General features: G+C 31.7%; 1 protein-coding gene across 7 annotated transcripts in view; it reads right to left on the reverse strand.

The window, feature by feature from the left end:
- The window catches only part of KCNMA1 (potassium calcium-activated channel subfamily M alpha 1), a 431,318-nt gene that overhangs the window by 126,498 nt on the left and 281,471 nt on the right, over positions 1 to 23,349 (reverse strand). For all 7 annotated transcript variants that reach the window (XM_042817866.1, XM_042817867.1, XM_042817863.1 and 4 more), the window contains exons 7-11: positions 19,784 to 19,859; positions 17,617 to 17,787; positions 15,725 to 15,816; positions 2,832 to 2,942; positions 826 to 931 (exon numbers count right to left, since the gene is read on the reverse strand). In XM_042817866.1, coding sequence (XP_042673800.1) covers positions 826 to 931; positions 2,832 to 2,942; positions 15,725 to 15,816; positions 17,617 to 17,787; positions 19,784 to 19,859 — 556 coding nt within the window. The remainder of the gene's footprint in view (positions 1 to 825; positions 932 to 2,831; positions 2,943 to 15,724; positions 15,817 to 17,616; positions 17,788 to 19,783; positions 19,860 to 23,349) is intronic.

Genomic DNA, 23,349 nt, shown 5'->3' on the forward strand with positions numbered 1-23,349 from the left:
GAATTAATCTGTTCAGAGGACCTCTACATTCACACAAACCTTAACCCTATTTAACATAAACCATATAAAAAAAAATTCTGTTCTGCTGAACTGAGATACAAATTGTGATGGACTACAAAGTGTTAAGCAATTTGAAAGCCAAAATGCATAGAAAACATGATGATAACCTAGAAAGTGCTGATATTGCATTAAAATCTATTTGGCCAAAATAAGTTACATTTTATTTAGAAAAAAAGAAAAGAAAAATGAAAAAAATAAAAAGAGAAAAAGAAAAGAACATGAAATGACACCTTGCCATTTTTTTCCTTTAAACTTCATACTTTTTTAAGAGTATAAAATAATTTACAACGAAGACAATACATATATCTCATTTTAACTAATAAGTTTCTTAAGTTGCGTTTTTATCAGGATTCTAGACAATGGGAAAAGGATTTGACAGGTGAAAAATAATTTTCTAATTGTATTGATGAAGATAAGACAATAGTATTTTAAGTAATTGCCATGAGACAACAATCTAGTATATCAAACATTAAATAGACATGACTAAAATCCAATGAAAAATTCATAGAGTTCAATAGAATAGGAAATAATGTATCTTAAGTCATAGTGGTACTGTAGCTTTGTAAATCTAAAGAAACAAGGAAAATAATATCTAGAAGGATAAACATTGTAATTTATTACATATGCTAATAGAAATGGAAAAACAGTGTTTTGAGTTTACCTGTAGAATGCTACTGTTACTTAAATTATTTTTGTTTTAATCAAATAATGCAATGAGTACTTAAGTTGAAGTCAGTTAACAGAACAGAACAGAAGAAATATTACCTTTACTCTTGCCAGGTCATGGGGATTGAGGACTGAACCCTGATAAAATTCCACCTGAGTGAAGTGTCGTTTAAAAAGAGCTTCCAGCTCAAGGTTAGGGGAGATACTGCATTGAGAAGAGGAAGAAAATACAAAAACAAATGAAAAGCCACTTTTTTCCATAACAGTTTCATTTTCTTCTTTTATTTATAAACTGACTCGTTTATTTATTTTTATTTATTTATACATTTTGCATTTTCACTGCTTTTCCTGTGCTGTGGAAAGAATATACAGTACTTAAACAAATATTACACTGCTTACACTTCCCTACTTCTATTTAGAGAACATCTGGTCTGATTAACTGTGCTCTGTATGCTTATGTCACTTTCTTAAAGAGGTGAATCTAGAAACAGTGATGCAAACATCTGAAAACATCCTCTCTATGGAGGAAGTACTTTCCACAGAACTTTTCTATTAAGGCAATCATCCCCTGCACATACCTACTGCTGGCTAAACAGTTGACTGCAACAAATAAAAGAGGTCAATGGGAAATAATTACAAGCCAGGGAAGGAATCCTGTAAGGATCCCTTGATGCCTATATGAGCTGCAATTAAAACAAACCTAATTTTTCTCTGGCTTAATCTCATTTCATTTTGCCATAAACATGACCAAATAGAACAAGTGGATTCAATAGCTACGTAACCACAGCCTGAGAAATTTCTGACGCAAAATGCTAAGTTAGTAAGAAAATAAAACAAGTAAACACAAATATTTGCCCATGACAGCACAGGAAAAACAAAAACATAACAAAAACAAACAAACAAACAGAAAAACACCAAAAACAGTCACAAACAAGTAACCAGGTGCTGAACTCTTCACATGCATTTGCAGTTTCCCTTTTCATGTCACCATGCATTTTCACTGCGGAAATCTGAATCTTCACTTTCCTCTCAAAGTCAATTCCCATTACTACTTAAGAAAGGGGAAATAAGAAACAATGCTGTTCCTCAAGGATAACATGTCTAGTCTAGTTTTAAAGGAATTAATATTAAAAAAAAAAAACAGTGCAAGAGCTGATTATTAGTTTGTTGAATCATTAGTAATTATAAACTTTTTAATCACTTTCTTTGAAAAGAAGAAAAGTGCAGAACTTGTTGCTAAATGCAAAAATATCACTTATTCATAGCTTTTGGCACATTGAAACAGGTGCTATTCCAGATCAGAAAAGACTACTTACACTGCCACTCTTTTGAGCACATGGCTATTTCTAACAGGTTCTCCCATAGGGAGACTTCATGTTGCATCACTTGCAATGCAGAGGCTGCAACTATCAATGTCCACCTTCAGACACCTTTCCAAATCCCACATAAAAAAAAATTTAAGAGACTGTGTCTGTGAGTATATTTGGGTAAAAGAGCAATACCAACTATTATAGTGATGAGAATTTACTTTCTACCTTCGCTATCAAGTACTGCGTCATTTTCATATTAAAACTATATTTTCATCTGCATTTTTGTTCTGTAAATATTTTACAATGCAAAATCATTTTTCCTAATGAAATGAAAACAGGTGCTTTCAGATGCCATAATTTCATACCATTCACTGGTTTTCACTACTTTTACTTGTTTTACCAATTGTGCCTGTTTCACTAGAAATATTTGCCACTTAAAAAAACTCTCATGTCTATTTATGAGAACTTTTTTTTTTTTTTTTTTTTAAATTTTGTAATTCCCTTCTCATTTTAGGTATGTCTTAAGATATTCTACATCACAACTTATATGACTGGCTCTGAAATCTATTTTCTTGAAATACCCATACTACTGTGCTTAAAAATGGATTATAAAATAACTGCAAAAAACACTCTTTTTCTCAAGATAACTTATGCCAGTGGAAAAAAAGAAATGGTATACATTAACTTAACAATCACTTGGACATTGGAAAATCCTATATTTTCCCCAAAGGTACATACGTTAATTCAGTAAGTTTTCATAATATACAAGATGGCTTATTTTGAAAGATTACTCACTTATGCAGAAAGACGATTTCTACGTTGACATCATCCCTATCCTTGTGCAGGAAGTCCTTCAGGAAGTTGGACACGCTTTCAAGTGTTATATGACCACAGACAACTATGTGCCTGTTACAGAAAAATGAGAGTTAATCTTGCAAAGAAAGTAAAACAAGCAAGCAAACAAAGAAGAAAATGGTAATTTATTGCCCAAGAAAGAGTATTAGTTTTCATGATGTCTCTCTAACACCTATTCCATGAACCTAAAAAAGTAAAACATCAATTCCAAAAGAGGTTTTGCAATTCAAAATACATTTACATTCTCACCTGCAAAGACTACAGTCTTTGGTTAAGTGCACATTTAACAAGACACATAATTCATATGGATGTTTATACACCGTATTGATCAGTCCCTTTCAAAATAATATTTCTCTTATTTCACAGATTTTCATCTGCATCTTAAACTTTTCTGCTGAAATTATCAGTTTAAATTTTTGTTTTACGATGTAATAAGGCAATAAATCTCCCTAAAATTATTCTACATTTTTCCATGAAACCAGAGAATTATATCACTGAAGGCAGTGCAAAGCTTGTCAGTAAAAACTGTCAGTAAAAGAAGAATCTTTCTCCTATATTAACACCTACATGGCATGTACTTTGAAATAAGAACTTATTATTTGATGCATTATAGAAATGTATCATTCCAGCTTGCACACACTAAGATTTCACATAGGTTCCTTCTGTTTCACAGTTTTTCATTTGTACCAAACAGATTTACCTGAATAGATGACTTGTAAGAGGAAAGCACATACCTACACACACCTTCTTGAATTATACATTTTAAATAAGAAGCTGACTTAGGAAACTGCACAATTCCTGACTTAATGGATCATTGTTCCTTTATCACTGTAAAGCAAAATACATTTTCTGATAAGGATATCCTATGCTGTCTCACAATTTTCTTCATGGAATGAACTTAACCCAACCTTCTTTACCCTTACTATTTTATGATAGACTGTGATTTTTACATGCCTAATACTAATACTTCCAATAATCACATTGCTTACAGAAGACAGACAAGTTGATCCAGTTGCAATTGCTGAACTAAGAGAAAGAAAGCCAGATTCATTATAGTCATATAGTCTATAAACAAATGTTTCAAATGCAAAATTTCACAAAATTGTCCAAATTTTGCTGCCAAATATGAAGCAAAGTATTCTAACAGTAAAAATTAGACTATCCCAGTCACCATTACATAAAAACTATTTTGTGAACAACTGAGTAATAGAGCAATCTCATTGGCTGGAAACAACTAATAATAGGTGGCAGCAATGATTACTAATATAATGGGCCTGCACTTGCTTCATAATTTGGTGCTTGATGTGATGTGTGTGAAAGGTGCATGGAATTCATTGGAAAAAGGATAACACAGAAAAAAGAATAAATCAACAACATGCTCCATATGGTGAACAATAGAAACATTATGTACTGTTACTTTGCAGTGGTTCAGGTCACTAGGAAAATGAAACTGTATTATTCCAGTCCAGTACACTTTATGATATTGTTCTATTAGTACCACCTTTACAAATAGTGTAGGGTAGTTTTAAAGTTTTTTTAGAAATATGATAACCTTGAACTCTCCCTTTATAAGATTTCTTAATGATATCACTACACTTCATAGGCAGTTTTAGAAACAGTAACTAAAAGAATTGTTTCATTCCTTTTAATAGGCAAGGAATACATAATGACACGAAATTTTAACATGACTTACTACTATGATCTTTTATTGATAAACTAGCTACCTGGACTGTCTGCTTCAGCTTCACCAAAAATTTTGTTCAATTTTTATCTAAGCTTTTCATCTACTGTGTACAAAATGCAGACTAAACAATCCCTAATTGCTTTTCTGTAATATAAGACAGTAAGTACAATAACAGAAACCAAAACGAAATAAAAATATTTTAGTTCATCCCTTTTTAGTGCAAAGGGTCCCTCAGAGATTTCATCTGGGACATTTGCAGCTTGGCAAAATTGAAGCAGTCCTTAGGCTGCATAAATCCCTACCTGCATTCCCATTCTGAGCAGTCTTCCTCAGTTTTCCTAAGGGGTTGATCACCTGAGCTGCTGGAACTGTGTGTGCATGCATTGAGCGCACAGTTCAGCCAGAAGATGGTAGATTAGATTCCCTCCTTACCAAATGGATGAATTTCCATCCAATAGATTAAATTTACCAGAAATTCTCAAGTTCAGATTCTGAAAAGATGTTCAAAATCTTAGTACCTTACTAGAGTTAAATTCTGAACAGACTGAGATTGGTACACTATATTACACTAGCTCTCCAGTGCTATTCAGAACCTTTTCTGAATGTGAGCATATCTAGAGTCAAGAAAATGATAAATAATGGACAGAAAATACAGAGCTGTACTCCTAACACAGCATAGGTTTTCTAATAATACAGATTAAATGGAGTTGGAAAAGACCTCCAGAAGACATTTACTCAAAACATCTGCTACTAAAAGCAAATGTATTGGGTACAATTATTATTTCTTATGATTCTCAATCAGTGTTGTTTCATATAATCTGATCTAGTAAAAATAAAACTTTTTTTCCCCCGTTAAATACATTTGCACATGAGCATCCGTACTAATTCTTTTGAAAGTGACAGAAGGTATTTTTACCATGTGCACTAATTACTACTCTGATTTTGGGCTACTTTGGTATCAACTCTCGTCCTTGCTGTACAGCCCAAAAAAGCATTCTAAATAGTGATTTCTAAAAAAAACTTTCCTGGTTTTCAAACAATATTTTCTGATGAGATACATTAATTTTTGGTTGAAATTTCCCACAGAAAAACAAACAAACAAACTCTTTTCACCATAAGTAATATTTTTGCTTAGAAGAAACCAAAAACAGATTTCCTACTTGCCCAGAGAGAGTTATTTGGTGCATAAACTTAGAAAACTTGGAGAGTTTGTATTGTTCCAATCTGTCCTGAGTATGATCTGAAGATTTATAACTTCCTTTGTTTGTGCCAATAATCATTCCCCTTCCAAACACCACCCAGTTTTTCCATGCACCAAGTAAAATGGATATCTTCTTTCTATGGCTAGAGTTCTTTGGTAGGAAAATACTACATTAAAAATGTTGATTCTACAGACAGAAATGTCTAAACTTTGCACTTAAGCTTTGTTTATGAAAATCCTCAGAAGTATGATATTCTTTTGTTTGTTCATTGAAAGGAAAATTTAGATTTTTCCCCATTATATTGAAAAACAGGACTCAGGATTTCAGACACTTTTTGCTGTTAAGTAATCAGAAAGACTATGGTTTCTGTGAAGTAACAGTTGTCAGAACAACCGTATCAGAGGTGAAATTGGTTCAATACAACGCAAATCCATATTACACAATTCTGATGCTGCAAAAACATTTCACAGAGAATTCAAAGCCTATCAAGGGTATATTCTATCAAGAAAGTGTCAGACTAATCTTATCACATATCCATTTATCACTCTGAAATATAATTAGAGTGATCAAATACAGAAAATTAGTACACTTTTGTGACGAAATCTTTTTACAAAGCTGAAATTCTCTACAATATCTACCTTTTTTCCTCACACAGACAGAATGAAACATCATACAAAAAACGATGCCTTTTTTAGCTCCTTATAAAGTAAATAGAATTACTGTCAGAAGACCTCTGCCTACCACAAATACAGTTTCACAAAGGAAAAAATGAAATAAGCAAAAGCTAAATCATCTAGAATTCCAACAGGAGATCACTGAGAACACATATTTAATTTGTGTAAATAGCACTGTAAATGAAAACAGAACCACTGAGAATAGGACTCGTCAGAAATGATTTTACATGGTTTTTCCTTCAGAGGACAGAATACTAAATATAAATCTTTAGCTTGTTTTGAAAGAAATTATATCCATTTTTTTTTGGAACAAGTAAAAAGAACTTCAAAAAACTCAGTGTCACTCATCTGTCATAATAAATCATAACAAATAGAAAATTCTGTTCAGGATTCAGTTAAATACATGGCATTCACTTGTCAAAGAACTGAAGTGTGGTTCTTATTGATCTAGATATCTCTATAATATTATAATATTTATAACAAATAAAAGTGCTCAAATCTCTTTACTGTCTGTCTTCTTAGAGACCTGATCATGACTTCATCTACTGACCATCTAAATCCTTTCTTTTTATACCAGTAGCAGACAGCCATGGTCGAAATCAATGGGTTATTCTAAAGTCTAATAGTATTCATTAACAAATTATTGGCATCAGTCACTTTGTCTTCTTAATAAAAATCACTTCCTAATAGATGTTTCATCAATAATAATCAATGTCAACACAGTCTGTACATATTATCTTTTCTATCATATCAATGGAATGTATTCTTTAAATGTTCCTGTGTACAATACATTTCTAGCTGCTTGTGGATTTTATGATTTATCTGTTTTTATTCAAGATAATACTAATTAAATTCAATTACATGAAAACTCTACACATACTCATATATCTCTCCCCTATTATGCAGTATACATAATACAACAACACAATTCTTATTTTAGACACAATTCTTATTTTAATAGAAACTTCTCAGACTAACATAAATAGATTTTACAGTACTGTAGTCATGATTTGATATATTTCTTTCCTTCCCAGAAGACTTCATGGACCTCTAAGACTAATATATCATTCATCAACTTTAGGACCAAAGGGGAAAAAAAAAAACTTTGTGTGTGTGTGTACATGTATGTGTGTACATGTGTGTGCACATGCGTGTGTTTGCTTTTTGTTTCTATCTGATGCAGACATTAGCTTTCTATTTGACCAATACATGCATCAGGAATCAAGAATGAATCTTTTCCATTTCTTAAACTCAAAATTGTTAGTGTGCCCAAAAAAGATACAGCCACATACAAGACATCTTGGTCAGTTGTGAATTATGACAGCTAGAAAACTATAGCAAACACACATACATATTCGAGTTTCAGTCCTGTTCAGTGAATATTTGTGATATATATTTGTGATATGTGTTATAGTGTCATTTGCACTACTTAAATGCTCAAAAGTGTTTTTTTCTGAAAAACAGTGAAATAATAGACTGATGCAAGTCCTCAAATATTTTTTTTGTCTGAGTAATACTTTAACTAGAGAACACGCTAACAGACAGAGCGCATTAAATTCTGGAAAATTGTACATTCCTTTCTTTAAACTGGATTTTAGAGTATGCATCTCCATATGTTTGCAATAGTATGTTCTTCTAAGGGATTCCCCATGAACTTCTTTATTTCAACTTCCCTGTTCATTTACAGCTAATTAAGTTTATCTTACACTGCTATGATCTAAGGAATGGTGCAAAACGTGGCTATAAAGCAAATTAAAAAAGAAAAGTTAATATTCTTAGCTTGATGTCTACCTATAAAACTGAAATAGTAAGAAAACAGTGATTTGTTTCTGCCAGGATCTGGATTATATAGATGGCTTCCACTATAGCTTAAGGTGAAGAAACTATTCTTTCATTCAGTCTTGATGGTACTATTATCCTCATCTAGAATTCTTCTACTTCTGTAGAAAAACACAACATACCTACATCAAAATAAGAATGCACAATCTTCTATAAATAGAAGTAAAAACTACTAAATGCAATAGCATACATCAGATCCATACTAGAAAGCTTGTAATGCAACACAAGTGTAAATGACATCTTCATTATTTGTGTATCAACTGCAAACGAGCTTCTTTCTTGTACTGTTTTGTGCAGCAGATATATGTGATATTATTGTGTATTTATTACATTGTAATTTGGAAATTTACTGAAAATATTTTGTCTCAAATAAACTGCTTTCTATGTCATTATTCGTTTTCAAAGTTGCCTTATGGGTTTTTTTTAATGTTCAATGAGTCAAAGAGCAATTAAATTCTTTTTAGATGATGCAGAATGTACCAAAGTCTAATATTTTTAAGCACTTCATTCATGACCAGAGCTAATGGTCATTTCTTTCAATTGAAATCACCACAAAATGTAATTGCTAACTTTGTGGAAGAACAAAAACAAGTCATATTTCACTAAAACTTGCTTATTATTTCACCACCTCTGCCATCTCATGTTGCCTTCACTGCAGTTTTCACAATGAAACATGGTATATCAGCAGTTTATATAGAAGACTCAGTCTTTGTTGGGACATAAATTCATAAATTGGACAGAAACTATTACTTTGAAATGAAACCCAAAAGCCTTTTTTAAAATTTAGGCAGAGAAAAGGAAAAAAGTTGAATTTAGTATGTTCTTAACTAGAAATATTGTTGCTATTAAAAATTATTGCTATTGTTCAGGAACAGAAGATGATTTGAGAACTAGATGCACTTCAAGGAAAAAAAAGTCAAAATATTATTATATCTCAATTCCCACACTCTGTTCCTCGCTTTCACAAAAATGGATACAGTTTAATAAGTATGCAAAATTGAGGAAAAGATTGTCCTATTAGTCCTATCTGTCAGTCTATTTAGCACTCATCAGAGTGAGACTTCACTAAGTGAGACTTCATTTGAAACAGTGGAATTAGAAGAATGGCTAGCAGATGTGAAAGCGAGACACTGCTGGGGATCATAATGCAATCCATGTCACATTCTCCTATTACAGTCTCATCCCACTGGAAAATAGTATCTTACATACTGCATCAAACAATTTAATATAATAATATTATGTCACTTTCTTTGGAGCTATGTCTCTCATTACTGCAGCAAATGGACCTTTGCCAGAGTATCTGGATAAGTCTTTAAAAAAAAATGTTCTAATTTTTAATCAAAGTCAAATGCCTAATGAATCCAAGATGGTCTGTCAAGTTAAATTATCTGTTTGTCTTTCTGTTTACCATATCTATCTGTCTACAGTTTTTATTTTCCTCTGTGAAGTTTAGTTATTGAATCCCATGTTTCCTTCTGGAAGGAATCTCTAACAGATGATTCTTCCCATTGATATGCTGATGATTTGCTAATTTATGGCTTGTAAATTTAAGAAATCTGAAGAAATGTCTGGGAAGCAAAGTAGACCATGAGAGAAGAGAAACAGGAGATTTTAATAGCTTATACAGTAAGGACTGTGATTTCATTAAATTGCCATTTTTAATTTTTATCTGTAGTAATGTCTTAAAATTATTTATATATATATATAAACTCAACAAATCTTAGCACATATATTAAGTTACTATTAAGAAAATGTACACATAGAAAGTAATTATAAAAATCCCCCTCTCTTTGTCTATATCTATTCATGTGAAGCCATGTTTTACTCGCCCCCCTCATAAAGAGTTTTAAATTGAGGTTTGCATATAAGAGGCAATAACAACTTAGCCCATGCAATTAATATGTAATTATTCAATGCAGAAGAATGACTGAAAAAAATCATTACATCATCCAGTCCCTCTTACAGTCCATCAGTATGCAAATATTCTATTCATGTTTTCTTAAGCTTTGTGTAAGCTAACTTACAATAAGCAACTGTTTTCAAATGGAAAATAATTAACAGAACTAAAATCCAGCCTGATTACATGAACACATGAATAGAGAAATGAAAAAACTAATTAAGATAAATCTTGAATCTCAAATAAACATGTAAATCAGGAGCAAAAGGTTAATAATTAATTACCAGAGGTAAAACAGATCTAAACCTGAATCTAAAAAAATCTCAGAACAGAAAATCCCAGACTGGGATAATATGAAGGTTAAGAATAAATAAATGATTTTTTTTGCACAAAAGAAATAACAGATTGTTTTGTAAATTCTGTTTTGTCTAGGACTGAAAGTATATGTTCTGAACATCACAAAAGTTCACTTGCAGAATTTTAGTAATCTGAAAACCAAATGTTTCTTGAAGAAAATCTCAATCTGAAAAGCTTGAACTTTATAGAGAAGTTGGTTGGAGCACTTCAGAAAAACATCCAAAGCCCAAGTGATCACCACCTCCTCCAGACTTCCAGATCTATGCGTACATGAACTAACCAGTAAGCTAATTTCTCAGTCCAAAAATAATAGTTTATCAGCACAATGAAATTTATGCTTTTCTTCCTTTTATAATACTTCATGTGAAAATGATGCACTGAATAGTATTTCAGGAGCTCTACAAACAGGTAATGGAAAGAATTCGGTCAGAATAAGTGAACCTGAGAGTCTTAGAGAGAAAATATGCAGATAACGTGTAGGGAGCCAAGCAAAAGCCTCAAAATTATTCAGAACAATGGCATAGGGAAATATCACTAACACTCAAGCTATAAGTCATTTCAATTTGCAGCTTATGAAAACAAATGTAAAAGAAAAAAAAAAGCCCAAGTACTTTATATATAAAAAATAGATATTATTTTCTAAACAAATGTCTAAATCAGACTTTTGTAGACCTTTCATAATATTGTGATTTCTTCTTTCTGCACCTTGCTATGTTATATCTAGTGCTTATCTCCAGTAATTTGTCATTAAAAAATGGTTCATTTGTTCTTAATAATACAAGTTTTTCACTAGTTTACTGAGTGTTAATTTCCTCACCCTCTACAGTAGTCAATAACTAAGCTATATATTCCAGTGTGATATTTAATACTTAATTTTAAATCTTCAATATTTAATTCAATTTACTAGTTTTCTATAACCATATTTATGATGTTTATGATATTCTATCATCGTTGACTAATAAACATATATTCAGGAAAAGTAAAAAATAGATTACCTGAATATAACTTTTTCTCAAGTATCATTTAATTATTTATTCCTTGGTTCTCTAGCATGTTTCCCAAAGTTTGAGTAAGATATGCCCTATGGAATACCACAGATATTTTTAAGAGTGATGACATTATGCTTGATGATGAACAGATTCATAAGAATTTAAACCTCATTATAAATTTCTATTCTGCATTTTAAAATTATTCGTAATTTTCAGAAAACATTTTTCACATGAGACTCATTTAAAGACTCCAAGACTCATTTAAGTCTCACAAAAAATCTTTCAGGTAGTTACTAGTCAATTAATAATAGAAATATTGTATCAGTAGAACATTAACTAATAAATGAAGAACAGAGGTAACATCTGCTTTGCAAAAGATATAAAATTATGGACTAGAGTATTCATTTATGAAGATGAACTGTAATGAAAAGCGGTATGGAATATACTGCTGATATGATAAAGAAAAAAAATTATATGATAAAAGAAAAATTAAAACTTCACTAAGATACTTAGCAATATAAATAAATATTTTTGCAGCAATGATAGTTCCTTATGCCTGAATTTTATTTTCCAATTACATCTTAGATATTTTTTAATATCAAAATGTTTTCTTGTCTTTACAAGCTTAGAATCTAATCTTCTCTGTATCATTTGTACTTGGCGATTGTAGACGGAAAAAAATTGTTTGTTGTTCATAGAACTAAACTCAGTAAGATTTTTTTTCTCATCTACTGATCATCAATTTAGTGTATCAGGGTACACTGTAAATACAGAGTTCCCTGGTGAAGTAAGCTGTGATTTGTAGCAAATCGTTATTAGCACGAATTTTGTCACTTATGGAACATCTCATTGCTTACAGGTCTAATATTCAAGAAAAGGATTAGTATCTTTTTGGAGTAACTTCTCATTTATTTAATTTTTCTAGGTTAAGACTGTGTCAATTCATCATCAAACGTACATATTTGGTCTTGGCCACACTTCCTATTGATATAATAGTATGTATTTTACTGTTTATACGTCGGAGGATTTTTGTTGGTTTAACAGGCAAAAAAAAAAATTCCCGCTTTGTGTTCTTCAAGACCTTGCAAATCTCATCACAGGAATACCTTATAAAGTAGATATATATAAAAAAAAAAAAAAAAAAAAAAATCCATATGGATTTCTGAAACAAAGCTATCTAGTAAATTTAATCAGTGATAATTGCAAACTGCATATAAACTACCTCAGTTTCTCAACTCTGTATGTCTCATCTAAGAGAGTAGAATGTTTCTTTAGTGTGTAAAACATTTCCTGTACAGTTAATAAGCCTTTCCATGACCTTACTGGCTGAAAAACAAAATGAAATGTGAAATAAAAAATATCTTTTTTATTTATTTTTTTCTTTAGTAAGAGAAATCTATACAAATACTTCTTACACATACACTCCAGCTGCTTCAACAGTTAAAATTCTTTACCAATGCTTTCCTTGTAGTAAAGCCATGTAGTACAATCCTTAAGAGGTACACAATCATATGTTAATTTTAACTTCCTATCTAAATTTTTGGTGGTAGTATAGAAGCATGTTATTCCACAGACATAATTCACAAGGACATGTGCATAAACATTTATAGAAATGCTACAAAGCAGATTGCATATAGTTATCTATTTTGGAGAAAGAACTGAAAGTATACACATCTGCTATTTTAAGTGTTGAAGCAGTATCTTTCAACAAAATTTACCTCCCTTCATTTTGTACTTGCATTTAATTTTATCTGGAAACTTTCTGACATTAGAACTAGAACAAATGTAGTTTCCCATTATGTATGCTGCCAGAATCTATGCTTGGTTGCTCAACTAAAGAGCTTATATTGCTAATTACTACCACATGCCCAAATCCCAAGCAGAGGAAAGCTTATTGGTTCTGACAATCCATTCTCTCAACACTGAATTCCAAATGAAAACTTAAATTTTGGCCAAACATAACATTTCATCAATCTTGTTCTACTGACTGCAAAAGCAACATCAAAAAAAGGATTACTAATAGCTTTTTACTGTGCAGTTCCCAAGTTTAGATTCTTTGATGAAAGACCCACACAAGCAAAAGACTTCTTTATACTACTCAGTAATTAATATTTGAACCAGAAAACAATGCATTAAGTAAATTGAACATTTTGCATGCTGATGACAGAGCTGTTTCAATTGAGAAGTTATATGGGCAGTAGAGATCTGCAGAATAAGCACTGAGTGAGCTAAAAAAAAAGACAGTTTATAAAAAGACAAAAAAGAAAAGGAGAGAAAACAAAATGAAGCACGCCCCAAAGCTAGCAGGAAGTCTTTGAACAGGAATTGAGGTTTTCAGGATGTGGGATTCTGACTGAAGATCAAGTCCTAGTTTAGAGGCAACTGAGCAATGCTGGGTACTAGTGACAATGTAGAAAGTGAGAGACTAGAACTCTGTATTTAAAATGGTTTTTAAAATATATTCACCTCTTGTAACTCTTTTGGAGTTACAAGAGTGAAAAATGAGGTGCAAATTCTGTATTTGAAAATCCTCTTCTTAGAAAACAAAGTATGAACACAAGCATGAAACTGAGTAAGTCTCTGTCACAAATAAACATTTTGGGAACTGTCAGAAATAAATGAAGACTTTTTTTTTCATCTTTATAAATGAATTATGATGTAGGTTTCCAATATTAGATTTTGCAGTAAAAAATAACTTTAGACACTGGATGGTACCTTAAAAATGGAAAGCCTGAAGTTGTTATTTACGAGTCATTATGACTATTATTGAATATGTAACAGTATTAGAATAAAACAAATATTGTTCTTCGACCCAGTGATTTAAACCAGTACTCTCAAATTAGTTCTTTGGGGCAAATGTAGTCTTTCTTCTCTACAAGGAGAAGAAATAATTTGATGAAATCATGATTTACATCTGTAAAATCATGCATGGGAGATAACTTAGGGTGAACAAGGTGAAAACCCTTTCTGCTTGAAGTATGGAAAAGGACAAATTAGATAATTTCCTAAAGTTCCTTCTTTTTGTTCTATGGAAAGGATTTTATATAATTAGTCTTTTGTGGTAAATACATATATCTGCTAGAGAATTTCACAAACATATGTAATGAAACAGAAGATGGCAACATTAATGGTGATAAAAATAAAATAATATATCTGCATGTACGTCTGATTTACTGAAGGCCAGATCTCAGATCTAGATGTTGGGACTGCCAGAAAAAGACGTTTTTAACTTGGTCATGAAAACAAACAGACTTTCAACAGAAATGTAATGGCTTGAAACGGTCTAATAAAAACTACCTGTTGCTACCAAGCAAAATGATTACTTTTTATTTTCATTTTTTTCCCACGCTACATTGATACTAAGGATAATACTTCCTCTTCTTTACAGTGGTTGTGGAAGAAAATAATTTTAAAACTCTTGGTCATACATTCGTAAAAACACTAGTTTTTGCAATATTCATATGCAATCAATAGGAGCTGCTTGAGATCCGCATCTGTTATTTGAACAATAACAATCAGTATTATCAATTGTCTCAGACAGTTGTGGAATAATCCAATTGACATAAATGTCTCATTTTTCACTCCAGCAAACTGAAGTTATCTAAAGAACTGATTTTCTCCAAAATCACATTAATTACCATTGTGACTTAGTTTAGAGATCACCAAATAATTAAGCGATGCTCAAAAATGTGAAGGGATCTTAATCTCTTTCCAGAAGCTAGCTGCATATGCAAAAGCAAGATATTTATTTATTCATTTATTTATTTTTTCAATTTATATCAGTGTAGTCCTAATGGTATCCAGGTTCTCTCGAAGCAGGAACATAATGTTGTGACTTGTACCGTAGCATTAGCCCAGGTCTCTAACTATAGTGTGACAGTTCTCCAGTGGTAACATCTGAAGTCAAGCAATACAGCTTTTTAAGCTGCAGGTCAGCTATTACCACCTTCAGGGTATCTTTAAAGTCACACAACCACACCTGGTCTTTTTTGACTTACTTTCTGCCTCGGGTTGAGTTAAAAGTCCCGCCGTATTTCTTCCGATTAAGGATGAGAGCAGCAATTTCTGGCACGTAGCGAGCAAACATTGCCTACATGCATGAAACAAAAACACAAAAAAAAAAAAAAAGAAAATGGCATGCAGAGAGTGTTCTACTGCAGCAGAGGCAGCAGAGCCTCTTGGGATACTTACTTTCTTCCACTAACCGCACTATAGGAACCACCATATTTCTTGCGGTTTCCTATTAACTCTATGATTTCAGGGACGTAGCTGGCAAACATGGCCTAAGAAGAAGACAGGAGACAGAAGAAAAGACTAAAAAGATAGGCCAAAGAAAGGGGGATGATGAATATTTTCAAGAGATAAATATTTTTAAGATCTGAAAATGCAAAAGAATTAGATCTACAAAGGTGTTTAAAAAGAAAATTTTAAAAATGTAAAAGTTCTTATCAAACAAAACAAGAGGGTTCAATGTAAAAGTTGGTCTTAGAGAAGGTGCATGTTTTATAAATTAATAAAATGGCCGAAAGAGGAAAAATAGGTACACAAAACAAAAGAAGAATAAAATTAATTCAAGCTGTTAAATAATCACAAGGTACAGTTACGTCTAAATCTTCTTGAAAAGGGGAAGGTAAAAAAAAAAAATACTCATCTTGACTGGAAAGAAAAAAAAAAGAAAAAAGAACAAAACAGACAAACAAACAAAACAACAACAACAAAAAAAAAGCAAAGCAAAATTTAAAAAAATATCACCACCAAAAAGAAAAAAACCCACAAAAAATATTATCACAATGGATTTCTATGGATATCACAAAAAATTTCTATTTATAAAAAAAAAAAAGAAAAAAAAAAAAAAAAAAAAAAAAAAAAGAAGTTTTCCCCTGTGATTAGGATCTCAACAAAGACAAAAAGAGTCAGGGGCAAATCTTCCTTCTGAAGAACAAAACAATCACCACTACCCCCAAAAATTCTTTTTCAAAAGGTTTTGTTTTTAAAAGGATTTGAGTAACAAGTGAAAGAAAAAAAAAAAAAAGATTTTGAGGAGAAAATAAAAATTATTCTGCCATGTTTTGTCCAACAAACATCTCCCTTGTGGCTGGATACTTCGAAGAGCTACTGCCAGTTGGCATGACCTCTGTCCTTGTTTGTCAATAAACATAGATGGAAATGCATACATATACTTGTATATATGTACCTGTGTGTCTGACATATATGGTATTCATAAAATCATTTTATACATATCACTCCATAAGGTGTATGTATATGTGAAATCAGTATGAGAGTAAAGTAACAAAAAGGATATGTATGTATGTGAATTAATATATATCATTAATTGTCTGTACAGCACTTACCTTGCACTGTCTGAATAATGAAATAAACCTTGCTGCTTTAGAAAAAACATTGCAACAGGTTCCATAGAATTACTAATAGTGATAAATAATAGAAAAGCTGATAGAAGACAACTAGCAACTTTGGTGCTTTGTACATATAGGACAAAGAACACCAGAATTTGCTGATATAAAATGTTACTGGTTATGACCATGCTTCATGTGACAAACTGAATTAAAATTGAGCTATGTTACATGAAACGATGTTTGAAATTAAAGAAAATGTGGTTTGCCATCATCAGGGTCAGGCAAGCTGCTCTTTAAGGCAGTCCAGAGCCACAGTGTTTGTTGGAATTCTGGGAAGGAACACAGAAGGATGGGTAGGACTTCTGAAACCGCAAAGTGCCTTTAAGTATCAATATTATGCTTAAAAATATGCCCTACATTCAGTCACAGAAAAGTAAAATACTAGGACTAAGTTTATAAGCAGAAATGCTAAGGCACTTCATGTATTCACATGCATTACTTATTTCAGTGGTTTATAGAAATTCTGACTCCTATGACTGTCAGAATATTTATCTTTAGAAAAAATATAGTGTATTAAACTTATTTAGGAGTTTTAGAATTAATTTTAATTTATTAAGTTAAATATCATTATTTCTTCAGTTATAGCACTGAGATTGAGATATACAGAATAAGAACTAAATTAGAAGAAACTAATAAAAATGAAAAATAGTAATATATTTTTTTTTTTACCAATCCCCCAAGGATGAAGAAGACCATGAAAAGGCGACCAAGGGTTGTTTTTGCATAAACATCTCCATAACCAACAGTAGACATTGTAACCATCAGTAAATAAACGCATTCCCAATACGTTAACTGTTGATTATTTTGAAAATTTTCCCAAGGATCCCCTGAGTTCTCCACCTAAAATGAGAAAGGAAATACACAGTGAATAAACTAAAAGTACCATAAACTATCTCTACTGATACAAAAATACACATATTTTATTGGCAGATAATACTCTGGATAAATAAAACTCTGGATCCCGTTCTGTGATTTGTTTTGAACATACAGAGGACCCAGGATTATAGATTTATCATTCTCTTGCCAATACACATAGAATTGCCACTGCAACTGTTTATCGAGAAAAGTTTTTCCATTCACTACTAAACAATATACATTATTAAAGAAAAACTAGGGCTTATTTGATATTGATTTGTCCGGATATTTTTTCAGATATTACTTCCAATGCAATTATTCCACTTAATATTTTTGTTATTTAATTTGATATAGCTATTTATGACATTAGTGACTTATCACTCACTTGGAAAAGTGACAGAAGTTATAAATTTAACAGCAGGAAAGAAGTATACAAGTATACTCTGTATGCATAATAGCTATTAAGTTTTGTTCCACACTAGGAAACCTAAAGATTGAGAATTCCTACAGCAGAAAAAAAAAAAAAAAGAGAAAACCTCCTTCTATCTGATGTAATTTTTAAAACGGTAAATTCTATGTTTTTTTGTTTTGTTTGTTTTTAATTCGAATCTAGAAAAAGTGAATGAATCTGTGTTTAAAAAAAAAAAAAAAAAAGAAAGAAAGAAAAAAAAAAAGCTGCAGTGGCCCAAAGGAATGCATTACTGTTAAATGAGAAATATATCACAAAAAATACCACCCAAAACCTCAGCTCATCTTCCTAAGATTGAAAATTAAACATTGACTTCTTCATCCTGGTAACCAGTGATGGGACATGTGGAAATGGCACATAGCTGGGTGTCAAGGCAAGTTCAGGCTACATACAAGGACAGAATTGTTTACCCTGAGGAAGGTCAAACACTGAAACCAGCTTCCTAGCTAGGTGTTTGATGCCCTGTGTCTGTCAGCATTCAAGAGGTATCACTGGATAATGCCTTTAGTAATATGTTTCAAAGTTTGGTTAGCCCTGAACTAGTCAGGAGTTCTATCTCTGCGTGTCCCTACCAACTCAACTAGTCCATTTCATTCTAAATGATTTCTGGTATAACTAGAGGATAAGCATTCTGAATTGTATCTTATGTAGACAAATGTAGCCCAAGGTAATTTAAGTGAAGTCAACCAAATTCTTCAGTTGAAGTTATTTTTAAAGTCTGGATTAACACCAATATCATCAAATCATAACATTACTTCAAAATCATCCTAACTTATTACTGCCCTGAAATTTTCCTGATTCTAAATTCATCATAAAATGTCCTTAAAGGACAAATATTTAGTTATATTTCATTATATTTAGCAAGTAACTTAGCAAAAGCTATTGTTTTTAAATTTGAAAACATGCAAATGACACATGCCTTTTATATACAAGTATATTAATATTTATGAAATGATTTGTAATTCTATATGAAGCATCTTGTCAGGTATTTTTAAGTGCAGAATAACAATTATGACAAAAACGTATACTATCAGTGACAAATAGAAAAATCAAACACTAGAAATCTAAGAGAAAAGCAGAAGGAATGCTATCCTAAATGGTTGCAATCCCACTGCATCTTGTGGAAATACAGAATGGCTTTCTTCTCTAGCACAACCATTGATTTCCCAGGACCTCACTCTCATTTCATACTCAGACGCCCCATTCCAGGAAGCACTTTGCTTAGCTATTTAGGCAACATTGCCACCTACTGGTTAAGTATAATCATTCAGGAAGTTATAATAGTTCAAGTCTCACATTTATCTATTGCTGAAACTAAATATAGGGGTTAAGACATAGATTAGTGTTACTTATAAAATAATATTTGAGTAAAAGCTGAAAATCGAAGAAACTTCAATTTTTTTATTTTTATTTAATAATGAAATGCACTAAGGGATCATTCAGAATAAGACAATTTCAGATAATAAGGCAGTTGTGAAAGAAAGCCAAAGAAATATTTGCAAACATACTTACCAAATGTATGAACCCAGCTGCTGTCAGCCATGTGCTGATAAATATAGAGCACAGATTCACTAGCTTGATGGAATTACTGGGGAGAAAAAAAAAGAAAAAGAACATACTTTGGAATTTATCGGACATTCCTCTCACTACTCTTTCAATTTTCCTTTCTGTACACATCAGCATTTAAACACATTCAAACATTCTGATGTCCTGGAATACATCCACGCAGACACAGTTAATTAAATAAGGTAATGCCAGCTACCATTGTCTTCTGAACACTGTATTTCCACCCATAACTGACTGATGCTTTCTGAATTATTTCGTTTTTCATTAGCTTGTATGCTTTTTCCATATTCTTTTTTTTTTTTTACCCCAGACCTGATGAGGCTTTAAATGCCAATGTCAAGAAGATTTTCAGTGCTGACTCATTTCTAATACTTGCAAATATTATTATAGAGCAAGACCATCTTTCTAGAGATACAGCAAGCAGTAATGAACTACTGCAGCCAGTCTGTGAATGCCAGACTGGTTTTGTGGGGAAAAAAATAGGATTACCAAACTTGGGTATTTTGTTTCTGTGTAAAGTCCTAAGTCATTTTCAAATTAAATCATAACATATCTCATAATTCACACTGACAGTTTCAAAAACAAAACAAGAGAAACCCCACAAATTCTTTTTAGCCCCCCTGAGTACGATATACTTTACTGTAGACAAAGGTGATTTTAAAGCAGGAACCTCACACTGAGTTCAGCAGAAAAGCACTATACTGAAGAGCTTGTGGAAAAGGTTTATGTAAAGCCTGGTCCTTCTATTCTAAAAAATATTACTGCAATTTGAAAAGCTAGGAGTTACATCCAGCAAATACACAATGAACTGAAGTTATCTATTATTACGTGTTAAAGACCTTACACTTTCAAGGAATTTTATTGAAAATAGCTCTCCTCTGTTTTTGAAAACACATTCAGAAAGAATGAACACATCATCAGAAAACTCATGATTTCCAAGCCAGTGTGTTCCCAAAGAAGAAACACTCGCCCGCCCCCCACAAAAAAAAAAAAAAAAAAAAAAAAAAAAAAAAAAAAAAAAGTAGTTTTGGTAGTATAGTAGAAATGTAGTGATAGAGTTGATTAATATTTATTTTTCTAACTAATTGAGGACAATTTCTAACCTAAGTTGACAAATGAAACTGGAAAATTACACAGATAGTTCCACTGAACATAATTTTTAACTAGTACAGTTGAGTGGGCAACTGTAGGGACTAGTAAAGATACACAACTGGCTAACAAATGACAGTTGCAGTAATGATTACTGTACTCAAGTTTATGAAGCTATGCCTTAATTTTTACAATTAATTAATGCTCATGCACATCAAAGCATATCCGCTGTGACAGTTTATTAAGGTTTGTTTGGTTAATTTTAACATTTTGTTAATAACAGCATTCATAATACCACAATAATGTCAGAAGACACTAATCTCTAGGTGCCTAGATTAAACAAAATGATAGAAATTATACTGATGCAAAGTTTCATTATGAAAAGCTAAATATAATTCTTCACCTGAATTTAGGTCAGAAGAAACTCTCAGTGCAATAAAACAACTGTTCTCCACATATTACTGTAATATATGTAAATGATTGCAGTCATTAAAAATATCTTCTCATTATGTGTTTGAAAATTTTTATTTTTTCGGGTTTATTGAAAATTGTACCTTCTCTGTCCTCTATGAAATACGCCTGTGTTTCTGCCAGAGTCTAAATATAGATGAAAGATTAGTCACAAACATTTTTCTGATCTTTAATCTCTTTGCAACATCTGTGCAAAATCCCTTAGTGTGAGCCCTAAGTCCCTGCAGTTTTGTTGAAAAAATATTTGAAAGCCATGAAGTAGAGAAATTTCCAACTCAACATCACACAACTCTATTTTATAAACACGGGAACATAAAATATTCTGAGTAAGATGTATTTCATTTCAGAGTAAGGAAACAAATAGATTACTGGCAGAGGAATATCTTCTAATAGGCCAAGGTAGATCTTTGCTTTAGTTGTTCTTTTCAAATAAAACAATAATTATGTTCTCATGATATTCTCATTACTCTGCTGATCGTGTCAATATCTGAATGTGTTTGAAAACCATTTTTAAGTGGTGCTCGGGGACATGATTTAGCAGAGGGTTGTTAGGGTAGTATGGTTTGGTTGGGATTAGACTTGAAGATCTGCAGAGTCTGAGCAATTCTGTTATTCTATGATTAATGTTAACCACAATGAAATACTTCATTAAATTACCTCCATATTTTTTCAAATGAATGCATATAACCTTACATAGCTATGTCTTTTTTTTTTTTCTATTATTTTATATAATAAAAGCATCTTTTTTTTTCTTTTCTATAATATACTTTCAGAGCTAATAATGAAATACTGAATTTACTGTTTTAGTTCTACAGGTTGAGTACTGTCATTAGTTCTTGGTCTTTATTATAGACAAACTACGAAGTTGAAAATTTCATGAAATCTTTATAAGTGGTAGGCAAGGACTATTGAAATTTCTTAAGTTAACAAGGTTTTTAGACCCTTCTAAGCAAAACAATTTTGCAGTAACTGGTCAAAACTATAAAATACAAAATGAAAATTTATGGTAATAATGAGAATTTATGGCTACTGTATGTAACTGAAACACTGCTCAATTTTAAATAAGTAGATTTTATTTAATTGAACAGGGATTTAATGAGGATAACAGCGTCAGTCCTCTGGCTCTTGAAAAATTTCTAAAGATTGTTCATTAGACACAAGTGCTCAGCACTTTCAGTTTAGTTTTGTGGAGTTTTTTCCAGAAAGATTAATAACGCAGAAATAGAAACTTCCACTAAAATAGTATCTTGATACTCTAACAGCATATGTGTATCCATCACCTACACTATCTGTTTTCTGGCCATTTGTTGCAGATTGATTCATTCACTTTACAAAATGCTGCTTTGTGAACATCGATAGTATTCAAATAATTAAGTTCACTTCAGGTTTACTAAAATACACAGAGCAGATATGTTCTTCCACTGAAGAAATAGGAACAGGGAAAAATAAAAAAAAAAATTGAGGCACCTATTGTTTTTAAGTTAAATAAACTTTACTACTGATGAGCTGCTGGCGGTTAATCAGTCAAGTAAACTGAAACTGTCACATTAGAAACTCTGCTTTGCAGCCTTAGTAAAGGTTGTAAGCATTTGGGTTTTACAGATATTTAGGCATTTCAGATAGAAAATTATAGAGACACTATCTAATCTAACATTTAAATTTCTACCAGAAAAAAATGCTATTATAATGAATCAGTTAATCTTAAGTTAGCAAGCTGTGAATAAACTGCAGTTGATCAATACAATATCCCTACACTTATGGACCTAGAAGTTCACGAATTCATCACTTCTGACTTTATCTAAAACCATTTGAGTTTATGGGACATTTCTATTAGTTGCCATGTCCTCTGGTGAGGTTGTTCTTGTGTCAAAAATACTGGATATTCTGAGCTCCTGGACAAATTATTCACTTTCTTTAACAAACTGGTAATAATCTAAGCTAATGGGCTAACA

The sequence above is a fragment of the Centrocercus urophasianus genome, unplaced genomic scaffold, assembly GCF_019232065.1.
Source record: "Centrocercus urophasianus isolate 14NV4802_14NV808 unplaced genomic scaffold, USGS_Curo_1.0 seq_17, whole genome shotgun sequence".
In the NCBI taxonomy this organism is placed as follows: Eukaryota; Metazoa; Chordata; class Aves; order Galliformes; family Phasianidae; genus Centrocercus; species Centrocercus urophasianus.